The sequence below is a fragment of the Megalobrama amblycephala genome, linkage group LG20 (assembly GCF_018812025.1).
Source record: "Megalobrama amblycephala isolate DHTTF-2021 linkage group LG20, ASM1881202v1, whole genome shotgun sequence".
In the NCBI taxonomy this organism is placed as follows: domain Eukaryota; kingdom Metazoa; phylum Chordata; class Actinopteri; order Cypriniformes; family Xenocyprididae; genus Megalobrama; species Megalobrama amblycephala.
The window spans coordinates 34,740,009-34,755,505 of record NC_063063.1 but is presented as its reverse complement, the minus strand read 5'-3'; the positions used below and the strand labels follow the sequence as shown (position 1 = coordinate 34,755,505).

Sequence of the window (15,497 nt, the reverse complement as noted above, 5' to 3'; positions counted from 1 at the left end):
GACATTACACTGATGAAGTTTGAAGCAAATCAGGTAAAAATAAGAGGGTGATCTCAAAACATTTCAAAAAGTGATACACTTCCTGCTGCCAGTTGGTGGCGCTATAACTTTGACTCACAATAGTCACATCCATGTGATCAGACTCCTATAACGAACACACTCGTGAAGTTTCATAAAGATCAATATATGTATGCAGACGTTATAACACATTTCCTGTTTCCTTTTTCTCGCCATAAATTCGTTGCCTCGCCACGGCCAAACCGTTCGAGATATCAAAAATCCCCTGGCAATTTTTAATCATCAGTGTCTTGACTTCATGCTGACCGAGTTTGGTGGCGATCGGATTAATCGTCTAGGAGGAGTATATCAAATTCCAGAGCATGCGTTTTTCAAACAACCCTTAATAGCTGACTTCCTGTTGGCGTGGTGTTTAACTTAGAGCACGAAAGTTGTTCGGCCCGATGAGGTCTATATGTGTACTGAGTTTCATACTAATACGTGCAAGCGTGTTTAATATATGGACCAAATTTTCAGACTTTTTTCAAGGGGGCGCTGTCGAGCCCCCCTGCCACGCCCGGGTACCAGCCTCTCCGGCGTCCTAATGGCCGCGGATTCCAATGTGTGTGCCAATTTTCAAGAGTTTTTGAGCATGTTAAGGCCCCCAAAAAGCCCCGGAAGACGGAAAAAAAATAAAAAAAAAAAAAAAAAAAAAAATAATAATAATCCTTAGAAGAACAAGAGGGCCCTGCGCGAATTTTCGCTTGGGCCCTAAAAACAAGAGGGCCCTGCGCGAATTTTCGCTTGGGCCCTAATAAATGTAGCCTTGGTGAGCAGACGAAACTTCTTTTAAAAACATTAAAAATCTTAGTGGTTCCAAACTTTTGGACTGTACTGTATATGTATGTGTATATATATATATATATATATATATATATATATATATATATATATATATATATATATATATATATATATAATTTTTTTTATTTTTTTTTTGACATGAGAGTGAGTAAACAATGACAGAATGTTAATTTTTCTCTTTATGTATAATGCATTACAAAGGTTTTCATAATGCACACTGTAATGCATTGTATCTTTTCATAAATAATCATAGCCAAAGTTAAAATGCATTATAATTTTTGCAGATTTGGTCATTTGACATGTGTTTTAATGCATTTTACTTTCTAAAGGTGTAACAGTTGAGTATTATAACTGTGGTTACAATTATTCATGAGATCATACAATGCAATGTGCATTATAATTCCTAATGCATTAAAAACACCTTTATAATGTCTTCATAACGGTAAGCACAGGGTTACAGTGCAACGCGTAATTTAAGTCTTCAGCTGACAGGAGAAGACGGTGTAAATACTCCATCGGCAGCTCTGTTCTTCAAACGCATCAAAGTGTGTACTTTATACGTTCACTTTGCTTAGATATTATATAAAGAAATGCTTTAAATTTATTCTTTTAGAATAAAACCATTTGCAATGAACAGCCGGGACTGTTCAATTATTCCCGCTAATGACAATGATCTAACGAGATTTATTTGGAAACATCTGTGCAGTCGACAGGGAGCAAATATGCTTGTTAAAGAGGTGGCGACTTGAGCATCTGTAGTAGATTCATGCTCGATTACAGATGCATTTTAAGGGCACTTACATGCTCGGATGGAGAGGAACACACAAGATCCGTTCTGAGAGTGTGGAAGGAGTCGGTCAGGCTGAAATCAAGCAGGTGACATGTGAAAAACGTTCATATTTGTAAACCCTTTCCTCTGTGTTTGCGATGGATCTGAGAGACCTTGAAGTCTAACAGCATGCGACGTTCAGCCTCTCAAACGCATTCACAGCTGTGAACTTTTAATAATGCACAAAAAATAAATTAAGTGAAACAACGTGCTGCTGATGTTGTTGTAATTTACATTTTATTCACACCTGATACATATTTACATAACACATGGATGTCAGCCATGCCTGTTTTCAGCAAACAGCTCAAAGAAAATTAAACAATTTAAACATTTTTTTAACTCCAAGTGCCTCATTTAATCTGATCTTAATCTAACAACCAGTAAAGAACATAATCTTAAATGAGAAAATAACAGGGCAAAATGTTTGCAGGGATCAACATAACGGCCCAAGAGTCTATTATCATGAAGATAATAAAAAACATCAGTGATCTCAGTCTTACTCACGATAAAGGCGATTCATTCATCGAATCATCATCATCATCATCATCATCATCCCTGCAACTTATTCCCACCGTCTCAAGTGGGAAAAACCGATTTGGCAAGGCACAAAATGATGCTAAAGGAGCTGCAGAACAGCTGGACATCAGAGCGTGTGGATTATGGAGCCAAAGGGATGTGGAAATCAGGATTATCAAAGAGCAATGGTCTGCGTGGGGGATTGGGGTCCTTTGTGGCGCTGTGTAAAAGTTTAAAGAGTCCAGTGCCGATATTCATGGGGATTCCCATAATAATACACTCGGACACACCTGCAGAAGCACAGGAAGACAGAGGAATGATTGACATTCAGTTTGGTTATTCAAAAATAGGCCACACACACACACACACACACACACACACACACACACACACACACACAGCTTTTAGTGATTAATCCCGTTCTGTTCACACACAGTTCAGTCACTTAAAGGATAAAGTTGGAGTGGTAGGCGCTGTATTTCTTGATTTGCAGAAAGCATTTGATACTTTTGCATAAATTATTCAATTTTAATTTTTCCGATAGTTTGGAAATTTAAATCTAACCTTTCTTCCCGTTCTCAATTAGTAAAAATTGATAATTATAAATCTAATTAAAGGGTTAGTTCACCCAAAAATTAAAATTCAATCATTAATTACTCACCCTCATGTCGTTCCACACCCGTAAGATATTTTTTACAAATTAAGATATTTTTGATAAAATACGATGGCTTAAATACCCCAAAAGCTACTAAATACATATTTAAAACAGTTCATGTGACTACAGGGGTTCAAGCTTAATGTTATGAAGCGATGAGAATATTTGTGTGTCAAAAAAAACTAAATAGCGACTTTATTCAACAATATCTAATAATGGGCGATTTCAAGACACTGATTCATGAAGCTTTACGAATCTTTTGTTTCGAATCAGTGGTTAGGAGCGTGTATTAAACTGCCAAAGTCATGTGATATCAGTAAACGAGGCTTCGTTTACATCATAAGTGTTTTGAAATTTCAATGGTTCACCACTGGGGGGCGTGACTGACAGTTTGATTCACACTCCGAACCACTGATTCGAAACAAAAGATTCGTAAAGCTTCATGAATCAGTGTTTTGAAATCGCCCATTACTAGATATTATTGAATAAAGTCGTTACTTTGTTTTTTTGACACACAAATATTCTCGTCGCTTCATAACATTAAGGTTGAACCACATGAACGGTTTTAAATGCATCTTTAGTAGCTTTCTGGGCATCTGAAAGTGTTAATTATCTTGCTGTCAATGCAGGCCGCACTGATCCATCGGATTTTATCAAAAATTTCTTAATTTGTGTTCTGAAGACACTCGTCTCAACCGTATCATGAGGTGAAGGTACACTCAGATATGAATAAATAAAACAATTATAATAAAATAATAATACACTTGCAACTTACTTAGTGCTTAAAATGAGTCTAAAATAGTTAAACGTTTAAAAAGTAGAAATTTCTGTACAGTAGCCTATAAACAGCTCATGAAAATGAAAATAATAAATTCGATAATAAATGTTAAAAATATTTGTTAAATGCCATTTTATTTATCTCATCTCATATTTATGTTGTTTTAATTTTGTAATGTGATTTTTCAAAATAGTGTAATACTTTTTTAGTTAGGATTGGTTAACATTGTTATTGTTTTTTGGTGAATTGTATTAAAACCAGACCAAAAGTCCTAAAAATAAAATTAAAGTAGTCTCAACTTATTAGGGTTTACAGTGAACAATTAAAAAACAAAAACATTCAAAAATGTCCCCGTTTTTATTAAAAGTTAATAACAAATGAGATTTCGGTGATATTTTGACCACTCAAATAGGAAATCCATTTCAGAAATCTGGTCACCTTAGCATGTACGCGAAAGAAAAAACAAAACACGCAATTTCGTGGTGGGAACTAATAATTTTAAAGTTGAGGCAGTAAAGGACCATGATGTGATTCAAATGATAGAAATGTTTGCACTTTCTGTGCATATTTTGTTGTATGCATTGTACTTTATATGTGTTTTTCATGCCAACAATGTTAATAAAATGATCAAATGCATTCAGTGGCACTCATAATTTCTCTTTTCTTCACCGGAAAAAAAAATTTGGCTAGTGGAAATTCTGATTGGCTGGTGATCAAAAAAGTTCATTTAGAACCCTGGGGACAACCAATAAAAACTAGCCTTTGAGCTAATTTGGGTACATTTACATTCATGAATATTGATTAATGTACATTGTCCCTTTGTGAAATAAATAAATAAAGTCATTTACAGGACCGACAACTGCATTAAGCAACTGACTGACTTAACCCAATAGTAAGTACATGTAGTCAGTTATTATTACTCAGTACTTAAATGTATAATTACAGTAACAAGGACACCTTAAATTAAAGTGTAAACTAAAAATGTTTGCACTGCTAAAAACAACTGCAGGGTGAATCACATTTCTACATCTAAGTACTTTTATTTTTTCTCATTAAGGTAATTAGCAAAAAATCATTTTTGCATTAAGGACCATTAAGATTTACCATTTTCAAGCACATTTCTCATGAGATGCTCATTACTCTAAATTTGTACACAGACATATTGATTTAAGGAAGTAGAACAAACTACTCTCATTATGTATAAATCCTTTAAGATTGAAATTATTAAAAAAATAAACACTAATATAAATGGTAACACTAACAATAAGCAATATTTGTCAGACTATTTAATAATTTAGTTCAAATCAGCTCAGCTACATTAAATAATATTAACAAATGTAACTTTTGATTTTAATAAAGCATTAGTAAGTTCTGAAATTACCATTAACTAAGATTAATAATTGATAGTTCATGTTAACTAATGTTTAAAAAAAGCCCTGATCTTTTCCATGACGTCATTGTATGCATTTCTGCTCATCACTCACCGCAGACCGAGTCTTTCTGCCCAAAGTACGCTGCATCAAACAGATGGTCCGCCGTCTTCTCAAAGGACGCCAGCATGAGAACGCTCTCCTTCATCTTAGCCAGACCGAAGCGGGTAATGCCCAGAATCTCACCCTACGGCCCACAAGAGTCATTGAGTCGCTCTCATCTCATGAATCATCACTCAACATCATTATAATCCATCAGCTGCTCACCTTATAGGACATGAGATCCGCCAGCAGCATGACGTGCCTGCGGTCGATGCTCATACCGTGGTTTACCATGGTGTACTGGATCTCATTAATGATGGTCGATCTCGCTGCTTCGATGCCTAACGTCTTCTCGACCTGATGAACACAAACAGATCATCAGACTCTACAGAAAAGTGGTGAATTCTGAATTAATACATCAAAAGTTGGGCTGTACAGTCAATCAAATGATGATATGGACTACTATCTGTCAATGTTTCACCATTTCACTACATAAATACTGACATATTATATTATGCACACAGAAACTCAAAGGTCTTCATGACAACCCTTCAAAATAAAAGTTAGGTTTAACGAAGAAATTATGACAGGAAGATGAAGTATTACTATTGTACAGTAGAATGCACTTCTCTAAGAAATCTTTATTTTTCTCACAGTTGTTCGTCCATGTTTTTCCATGCCAAAAATAAAATTTTCATTTGATGACATTTCAAAATAAAATAAAATCACGTTTTATGCCTTCATTTGATTACGTTTTAAATAAAAATACATTTTAAATAAATAAATAATACATTAAATTAACATTTTTTGAAAATATAAAACATTTCATAGGGCCTTATTATAGTAGAAATTAATAAATTATTAAATGGTTAATTCATGAATTAAATAGATTAGGCATGCTTTTTGATCATTAAAATGTAATTAAAGCAATGAAATGTAAAACAATTTTGGAAAATAACTGGGAAAAAATAAAGCAGATTTCATAAAGCCCTAAAAGTTAAATTTTTGTTAAACTTTTAATAAATTGTTTCATGGTTTCAATTAATTAAACAAGCTTTTTCATTGCTAAAATTTAATTTTAACCATTAAAACAGAATGCAGAAAAATTAAAGTGGAAAAAACAGAATCCAGGAAAAATTAAAATGTAAAAAAAATTGAAAAAAATGGATTTCATAAGGCCCTACAGATAAGAGTAAACATCTCAAACAAGCTGAACAATAACGTAAAGGATTCAATGTTGATTGCCACTCAAAAAACACTGCAGTCTGCAGTACTGCCTGTGTAAAGACGATGTTTAAAACACAAAACACTGAATGAAACATTCAAAAGAAGAAAAGAAAACTCAACAGCTTTCCCAAATGAGACGGAGTTAGATTGGACTGTGGGCGGTCGGTACCTCGTAAGTGTTGTTGGATGTTGTTCTGTTGCCGTTGACGCCGTGTGTTGCCATGACAGCCCTGAGATTGTCTCCCTCCACCAGCAGTTTGAACTTCTGTTTCCCGCTCTGCTCATCAATGTGAATGACGGCACGCGCCACTTCAGGGATGCCCTGGACCACCACCTACACACACATTATGACTCTGATATTATTTTATATACTCCAGCCACTTGGAATAATAAGCCGATATTAACCCTTATAGGGTCTTTGGGTCTGCACAGACCCCAAACGACATTTGCTCAAATAAAAAAATAAAAAGTTCTCTTTGTCCAAATGACATGAAACTTTGTACAGTTGTTAACACTTTCTAGATCTACAAAGAAAAAAAATTGGAGTGATATCTTGTTTTTATGTTAGTGTAAAAAAAAAGGGTCACACTCAGGGTCTTCGGGGTCTCCACAGACCCCAGGCAACAAAATGTAATTTTGTAACAAAATAATTGTTTTTTAAAAAACAAATGTAATTTTACTCTGTTTATTAATGTTTTTACTTCATATTTGTGCAGTTTTTGGAGGATTTGTCATATCTTTTAAATTTATATAAATAAATAAAAAAAATTTATACAAAAACAGCTTATTATGTAAAATTCACTTTATAAAAGACCCACATTTCTAACTATCATTCATGGGGATAACATGGATAATTTGACATGGTTTAGTGTGAGATTTTTGCCCATCTTTTGGAAAATGCAGTTTTAAAAGTAAAAAAAAATATCACTTTTACCAGTAGACGGCTACAGAGCTCCACTATTTGCTATGTGTTATTTGACTGACTGAAAGACATCTTTTCACAAGTATTCTTCAGTCGGATTCATAATTCCCAAATATAAATAACTAAATATTATTAAATCACAATTATGACAATAAAAGACAATAAAAATTACTTTTTGTCAAAGTTTAGCATTTTTTTGTACTGAAAAAAAAATTAAAAATAAGTTTTTCAAAAATGTTGATTTTGAGGATGAATTTTGTCCATTTTCTAAGTGGAGTCTCATCATAATGTAACAATATTGAAAAAAATGATTTTTTTCCATTACAATAAATACTAAACTTTGACAAAAAGTAGCCTTTATTGTTATAATTGTGATTTCAGAATATTTAGATATGAATCCAACTGACAAATACTTGTGAAAAGATGTCTTTCAATCAGTCAAATAGCAAATAGTGGAGCTCTGCTGCATCTACTGGTAAAAATTATAGTTTTTTTACTTTTATAACTGCATTTTCCAAAAGATGGGCAAAAATCTTACACTAAACCATGTCAAATTATCCATGTTATCCCCATGAATGAAAGTTAGAAATGTGGGTCTTTTATAAAGTGAATTTTACATAAAAAGCTGTTTTTTTGCATAAAAACCTATTTAAAAAAATATTTTTTAATTTATTTATATAAATCTAAAAAATATGATAAATCCTCCAAAAACTGCACAAACATGGAGTAAAAACATTAATAAACAGAATAAAAAAAACAAGTATTTTGTTACAAAATTGCATTTTGTTGCCTGGGGTCTGTGGAGATCCCGAAGACCCTGAGTGTACTTCCCAAACGAAGACCGCACAAGGGTTAAATAAAATAAAAATGCCAACTACTGTAGTCCATTTAAAATGCTTAATATAAATGATTTATTTAAAAAAAAAATCATTGAATGAATGATTCGATGTCTCACTCGTAAATACTTCACTTGTTTCATTTCACCACCTAGTGGTGTAACAATGTAATTGATATAATCATTATTTGAAGCACCAAGTTACTTTCAAAGGGTGATTTGCTCTATTTTGATCGCTTCCGTAGACATCAGTGTTTATATCTGAACTATAAACTTTTTTCCCAGTACTTCTGTGATAATATAATTCATTGCAACACAGAAATAATGATACTGCATGGTTGAAAACACTGTTTGTGAAGCCTTTTTACTCGTAGATAACGGATTTCTCTGGGTCGGCAGATTTAAATGTTCCGGTGTGATTTTGTCAAATGCTTAATAGACACAGACGAATCGTTATCATTCAGAATTGAGGGTGTTTGAATCGATTTTAATGATTAATCATGCAGCTCTACTGAATATTAACCCAAATAAGATTCAAAAGAATGAAATTGTTCAATAATGTTAAATTAAACCTTAAGTGCTACCAATAATCATAAAATAAAAGCTAGAATTTACTATATAGTTTAAGCTTTCAGTTCAAAAAGACAAAGTTGTGTCTCCGATCATAATTCCCTTAAAATAAAATCTGATTTGCTAATTAAACTGCATTACATGGGCACATTGTTCTCTAGATATCAGCATCAGTTAGTGAGCCTCATATCACTGTTATCTCAGTGCACGGATGTTTGTGCAAGTCCAACATTGGCATCATTACGGTGTCAGTGATTGACCTTAGGAAGCAGCTGTTTGAGCGACTGCAGGACGTAGTACATGGAGCTCTTGCTGTTTTCTCTCGGAGACACACAGACCACGGCCTCTCCGTGAACCGCGATATCACCCGGCTTCACCCGCAGCTTTGACGTGCAGATGGAGTATCGTACGGTCTCAGCGTTCACCTGAACAGAGCAAACATCAATACGACTCTAGAAACCTCTCTGAAGATGATGATCATCATTGTGAACAAAAAAAGTAATTATTTAAAATGACTCGAGAGAGAAAAAAAATGATGAAAATGGCAGAACTATCAATATAAACCATTGGAAGTACAGAGTGAGATGTGACATAAAAACACTGATGCTTGAAAAATCATTTTGGTAATTATGATCAGATCTGCCGTTACCTCCAACCTCAGAAGACGAATCCTCTCTAGGGACAGCTTCACCAGGATGAAACAATCATCAGGCAGGAAAACCTCCTCAATGTACTCAGAAATCTGACAGAAATAATAATAATAATACTTTTAATAGGCGCCTTTCACGACACTCAAGGTCAAAAGTGTGATTTAAAAGAGGGATGTCCAGAGGAAGTGAGTTCCACAAATGAGAGGCAGCATAACTAAAAGCCCGAGACCCCATACTGTTCAGACAGATGTGTGGGAAGACTAAAAAGATTGATGAAGAGGATCTGAGGGTAAGGGCAGGAATATAAATTTGAGAAAGATCCATGAGATATGAAGGAGCTAGATTATTAAGAGACATGTAGTTAAAAAGTTAAAGAAATCAATTCGATTTTTCTGCAAGTGTTGAAGAACAGGAGAAATGTGCACTATAGGACGGGTTCTAGAAATAATTTGTGCTGCTGAATTCTGGACCAGCTGCAGTTTATGTAGGAATTTAGAAGGTAGAATAAACAGAAGAGAATTGGAATAATCTATATGTGACGTAACTAGGGCATGTACAAGGATAGCAGTGCTTTTCATTGTCAGAGAAGGACGAAGACCATTTATGTTATGTAAATGAAAATATGCATAACGAATAGTATTACTAATGCAAGCTTCAAAAGATTCGGTGCTATCAAGGATGACACACTTTAACCTGCGTAGATGGAAAAACTATTGGTCAACAGTCACAGAGAAGCTATGAGATTTTGCCAGAGTAGCCAATATTTAGTTTAATATTGAGTTTAAGGTAATTAGATGAAAAACTATTTTTAATTTCAGCCAAGCAGTTGGACAGAGAAAGTGGAGGAAAAACAGAAGACAGGTGAAGTCAGCATAGCACTGGAAATTAATACCGTACTTCCTAAAACTATGTCCAAGCGCAGTAAATAAAAAATAAAAGAGGGCCCAGGACTGAGCCTTGGGGAACACCAGTGGTAACTCGCAATGACTTCGATCTGAAGTTTTTGAGTTGTACGCACTGAATGCGACCAGAAAGATACGATCTAAACCAAGACAGACAGGTGCCCATAACGCCTGTCTTGAATAAAGAATGAATAAAGTCAGCTGACCAGAATCCAGTGCCATTAGCAGATTGTTAGTAATTTTGACCAGTGAGGTTTTTTCCGTTATTTTAACTGTTATAAAGGGTTAGTTCACCCAAAAATATTAAAAAATTAATTACTCACCCTCATGCCGTTCCACACTCGTTCATCTTCAGAACACAAATTAAGATATTTTTGTTGAAATTCGATGGCTCAGTGAGGCCTGCATAGCCAGCAATGACATTTCCTCTCTCAAGATCCATTAATGCACTAAAAACATATTTAGATCAGGTCATGTGAGTACAGTGGTTCAATATTAATATTATAAAGCAACGAGAATATTTTTGGTGCGCCAAAAAAACAAAATAACGACTTATTTAGTGATGGCTGATTTCAAAACACTGCTTCAGGAAGCATCAGAGCGTTATGAATCTTTTGTGTCGAATCATGATTCAGATCGCGTGTCAAACGGCAGAAATCACGTGACTTTGGTGCTCCAAACCGCTGATTCGACACACTGATTCATAACGCTCCGAAGCTTCCTGAAGCAGTGTTTTGAAATCGGCCATCACTAAATAAGTCGTTATTTAGTTTTTTTGGCGCACCAAAAATATTCTCGTGGCTTTATAATATTAATATTGAACCACTGTACTCACATGAACTGATTTAAATATGTTTTTAGTACATTAATGGATCTTGAGAGAGGAAATGTCATTGCCGGCTATGCAGGCCTCACTGAGCCATCGGATTTCGACTAAAATATCTTAATTTGCGTTTTGAAGATGAACGAAGGTCTTACAGGTGTGAAACGGCATGAGGGTGAGTAATAAATTATATCATTTTCATTTTTGGGTGAACTAACCCTTTAAGTGATGAGGGAACAAGACCAGGGGTCTCATTTATAAAGCATGCGTACGCACGTTTCCAGCCCCGTTTTGTGCGTACGCCAGTTCCCACGCAAAGGTTGTGATCTATAAAAAACAAACTTGACGGGAGAATGTGCGCACCTTTAAGCAAACTTTGAGCCGTGCATACGCACATTCTGGAGACAAAGGGAATTGGCGACACCGATGGTGAGCTGAGGGACTGACGGCAGATGAAGGAAAACCACTTTAAATCCTAATTATGAGTCCTAATCATAAATACAGTGCATGTTCACAATAAGAGTTTAAATAAATAAAAGAATAATTTAAACTTGCATGGAAACTCAAATTTTCATTTGATACACATTTACATTAATATTACACTTTCACTATTGGCGATAAGCACTGAAATTACATCACGCAGAAGTTGATATGAATTGAGATAGTAGATGTGCTCTTTTCGATCACTTTTCCTGTGACACGCTGTTTTAATGACAGCGAGGAGCGCTGGGAGCACAATAATTCCTCTTTAAACTGCAGATGTTATGACAAAATATTTTAGCGAGAACGATGATCAGTGCACACTTAACTTCGATATTATGTAAGACACTGCTGGATTCGGTGGTCGAACGGTCCGTTGTCCAGTTTGAATAGTTACAATGATAATATCTTACTGTATAACCGCAGCCGCACGGAGGTGTTGATATCGTGTGAAGGATCTTCAAACAATTACCACTGTATTTGAAGGATATAATTTGAGGAAAACGGTAAGATTTGCACGTTTTCTTTGTCAGTGACGCGCCGAGTCAGACAATTGTATATTTACACTGTAATAAATAAGTAGGCCTATCTGTTTCCACTAAAAAATAGCCTATACACATCCTAAAAGATATGTTCACCTTATCAGCAAAACCGATACATTTTGAATTGTTTAAAAATATTAAAATACTATTTGGCCAGTGGAAATGAATGAATCGGCTCTATTCTAAAAATAATTTTGTTTTTATGGATATTTTGATATATTTATTCTAAAGCATAAAGAGGATATTGGATGATTTTTTATCACTGTAGTGTATTGCACAAATGGCATTTATAGTCTATATCTAATATTTTCCATTGTCTTGTACCTTTGATGGCGTTAACCATGGTGTCACATGGATAGGAACGTGTATGGAAATGATATGCAGATGAGGTTATGCATAGTAAAACTAGGCGTCATAAGCTCCATATATGATGATTTCAGGGAGGAGACAGGGTGGAGATGCACATACGCACAATCTTCCGCTGAATGGGATTTATAAAGGGATTTGTGTGCAGGTTCTGGCATACACATGGTTTTATAAATCTGAATAAATCTAAATTTAGCTTTTGCGCGTATGTAAACTTTTAGTAGGGATCCTATGCACAGTTTTATAAAAGAGACCCCAGAAGACAATGAAGAATGAATGATCTCAGAGATTAAAGAAGACAAAGAAGATAGTAGAGGATCAAGTTGACAAGTAGGGGATTTGGATTTCTGAATAATACATGTTATCTCATCATCAGTAGGAAGTTTAAAGATGAAAATTTTGAAGAAATGGGATCTGGAGAGCCACAACCAACATTATGTACAGGTATTTGCTTACGATTATTTTCAATATATCCTTAAATGTTGCATACAGTAGTGGAGTACAGGTTAGTAATTAGCTTTTATCTAATAATATAACATCCTTCTATTATTGCATACCATTTTTTATGATCAGTAAGATCAGTTTTGGCATACAGACGCTCCAGCCGACAGCCTTTAGTTTTAAGCTGGCATAATTCAGAGGAATACCAAGGAACAATCAAACTCGCTTATTAATTTGAAAACAACAACATAATACACAAACTCGTTCTGAAAACAGTGTGCTGTCTATATAGTGTGAATGAGAAAAAGTAAACTCGTTGCAAGGCATTTAGGGATTGAATTCCCCACAAAGGTTGGTATTTTGTATGGTTGCCAGGGAGCTGCTATTTCAGTCAGGGGCATTTTAATTTCATATCGACATTCTGAACACACCCCTAACAAAAAGCATGAGAAATGTGAATAATGCAGGCCTTAGTGAACAGCTCAAGTCAAACTCAGCGTACCTCTCCCAGTAGAGTTTTCTCAATGCGCCCTTTCACCAGCCGAGCGAAGTCTGGATCATCATCTGTATCCAGGTTGGCACTTATGATGGGCGTACTGAGACACAGAGAGACTCGTTAGGAATATGAACTAGGGTTACTGCAGCCATTAATCATCCCTGAAGCATCAACAGCAGCAATCATGCGGACACTCCTCAACCGCACCGTGAGGGTGACAGGCGGTCATCCACCTCCGTCCCGCGGAGCTGAGCTCCAGGCTTCTCCCTCTGATTGACAAATGTGTTTTTAACCTTCAGGGGTTGAGATCAAACTCTCATGAATCGATTGCACATTTCAGCCGCTGGGAGTACCAGCACGTCTATAATTTGCACAGGGTCTCTTCCAGAGTCTAGAAATTTTGTTTCAGGGTCGTATCGCTATTTTGTGAAGGTTATTTTTTTTCTGACAGGTCTGTGAGGGATATGAGGTTGATGCAAGTCCCCGGAATGTGTCTGAAGTTTCAGCTCGAAATACCCCACTATCATTTATTATAGCTTGTCAAATTTGCCTCTTTTTGGGTGTGAGCAAAAACACGCCGTTTTTGTCCCTTTAAATGCAAATGAGCTGCTGCTCCCCGCCCCCCTTTCCAGAAGAGGGCGGAGCTTTAACAGCTCAACAACAACAAAGCTGGAGAATCTCACGCAGCCAAAATGAGGATTTTGTTCAGCCTTACATTGTTCAAACCGGAGTCGACACTGATGGAGAGACTCAGGAAGAAGTTACAGCTTTTAGACGTTTCTGAACGGTTAGTGGATAAATTTATGTAGTTGCTGTGGAGTTGATTCAACTCATCCACTAGCATGTGCTGTCATGTTACTCTTTTGTGCAAATCCAGCGTTTAATTGACCCTCATTTGTGAAGCAGTCCGACGTAAAATAACGGCATGACAACAACACTCTACTACAACTCTTTCCACGTGTTTCAGTAGTCACCTGATGTTCTTGGATGCATTGATGATCTCTTTGATTCTCGGGACTCCCAGAGTTATGTTCATGGAAGCCACTCCAGCGAAGTGAAACGTCTTGAGGGTCATCTGAGTGCCCGGCTCCCCGATGCTCTGGGCACACAGCGCTCCGACGGCAGATCCCGGCTCCATCTGTGCCCTGAGCATCATACAACATCACATTAAAACCATTTCTGTGAATCAGCGTGCTTCAACTGCTGTTAATTCATCACTAGATCTTATTTGAGACATGCAAGTCATTGTATCAGCTTTTTCCAGCTGGAAATGAGCCTGACAGGGTCAGTAATGGTGCAGCTCTTTACGCCCAGATTAAGCACAGCTCATTAGATCAGCATCCGTCTACTGAACCGTATGAGCAAAATTAGAGCAGAGCGCTCATCAGAAATTATGTACAGCTGTGTTACCTCATATATTTGTCTCTGCAGGTTTCCAGAAACTTCTCCAGCTGGGTCGGAGTGATCCTGTCCAACTGGTACAGAACTTTAGGCTGTTACAGATCAGAAAACAGGCTGTGAGACACAAGCGCCCACACACACACACACACTTAAATGAAACTGAGCTCTTACCTCTGTTGTTCCGTTGTCATTGATGCCGTACTTGTCACGTGTCTTTTTGATTCGCTCCGAAATTGTTTTTATGAACTTTCTGATTTCCTACAATTTAAAAAGAATTTCAAAGCATTTAGAAAGCAAAATTACATGAGCAAAATCCTTCATTTATAAGTATTCAGCTTTGCACAAAAAAAGTATAAAATAATATATTATTTGGAATCTGTCAAGAACATCAAATATCACCTCAAAAATCAAAAGAAAAAAAATTCATGTGCAGAAAAATGTAAAAACATTTTTGTGATAAAATTAAGAATGTACATCCAAATAATTTAACATTTAGTATACATGCCACTGTGTTGTTACTGCAAACTAAAACTATTTAAAATTTGTTTAAAGAGTGAAATAATTCTGAAATAAATACATAAATATTAGATGTAACTATTAGAAATGTTAATTAAAAATGTTGCCTTGGAAACAAATGGAAGTTCAAGTACAAAAACTGGAATTTAAAAAACAACTTTAATATCAAAAACTAATTAAAAGTCCAAAAGCACAAAATGAAAACTGAAAATATA

At 35.7% G+C, this 15,497-nt stretch overlaps 1 protein-coding gene across 2 annotated transcripts in view; it reads right to left on the bottom strand.

The window, feature by feature from the left end:
* Nucleotides 1-1,910: 1,910 nt before the first annotated feature.
* polr3a (polymerase (RNA) III (DNA directed) polypeptide A) overlaps nt 1,911-15,497 on the bottom strand; it is a 36,346-nt gene continuing 22,759 nt past the window's right edge. For both annotated transcript variants that reach the window (XM_048170663.1, XM_048170664.1), the window contains 10 exons: nt 14,938-15,024; nt 14,776-14,858; nt 14,340-14,510; nt 13,372-13,465; nt 9,315-9,407; nt 8,926-9,090; nt 6,508-6,672; nt 5,337-5,468; nt 5,124-5,256; nt 1,911-2,496 (listed from right to left, as the gene is read on the bottom strand). In XM_048170663.1, the coding sequence (XP_048026620.1) occupies nt 2,348-2,496; nt 5,124-5,256; nt 5,337-5,468; nt 6,508-6,672; nt 8,926-9,090; nt 9,315-9,407; nt 13,372-13,465; nt 14,340-14,510; nt 14,776-14,858; nt 14,938-15,024 (1,272 nt within the window). In that variant the 3' untranslated portion in view covers nt 1,911-2,347. The remainder of the gene's footprint in view (nt 2,497-5,123; nt 5,257-5,336; nt 5,469-6,507; nt 6,673-8,925; nt 9,091-9,314; nt 9,408-13,371; nt 13,466-14,339; nt 14,511-14,775; nt 14,859-14,937; nt 15,025-15,497) is intronic.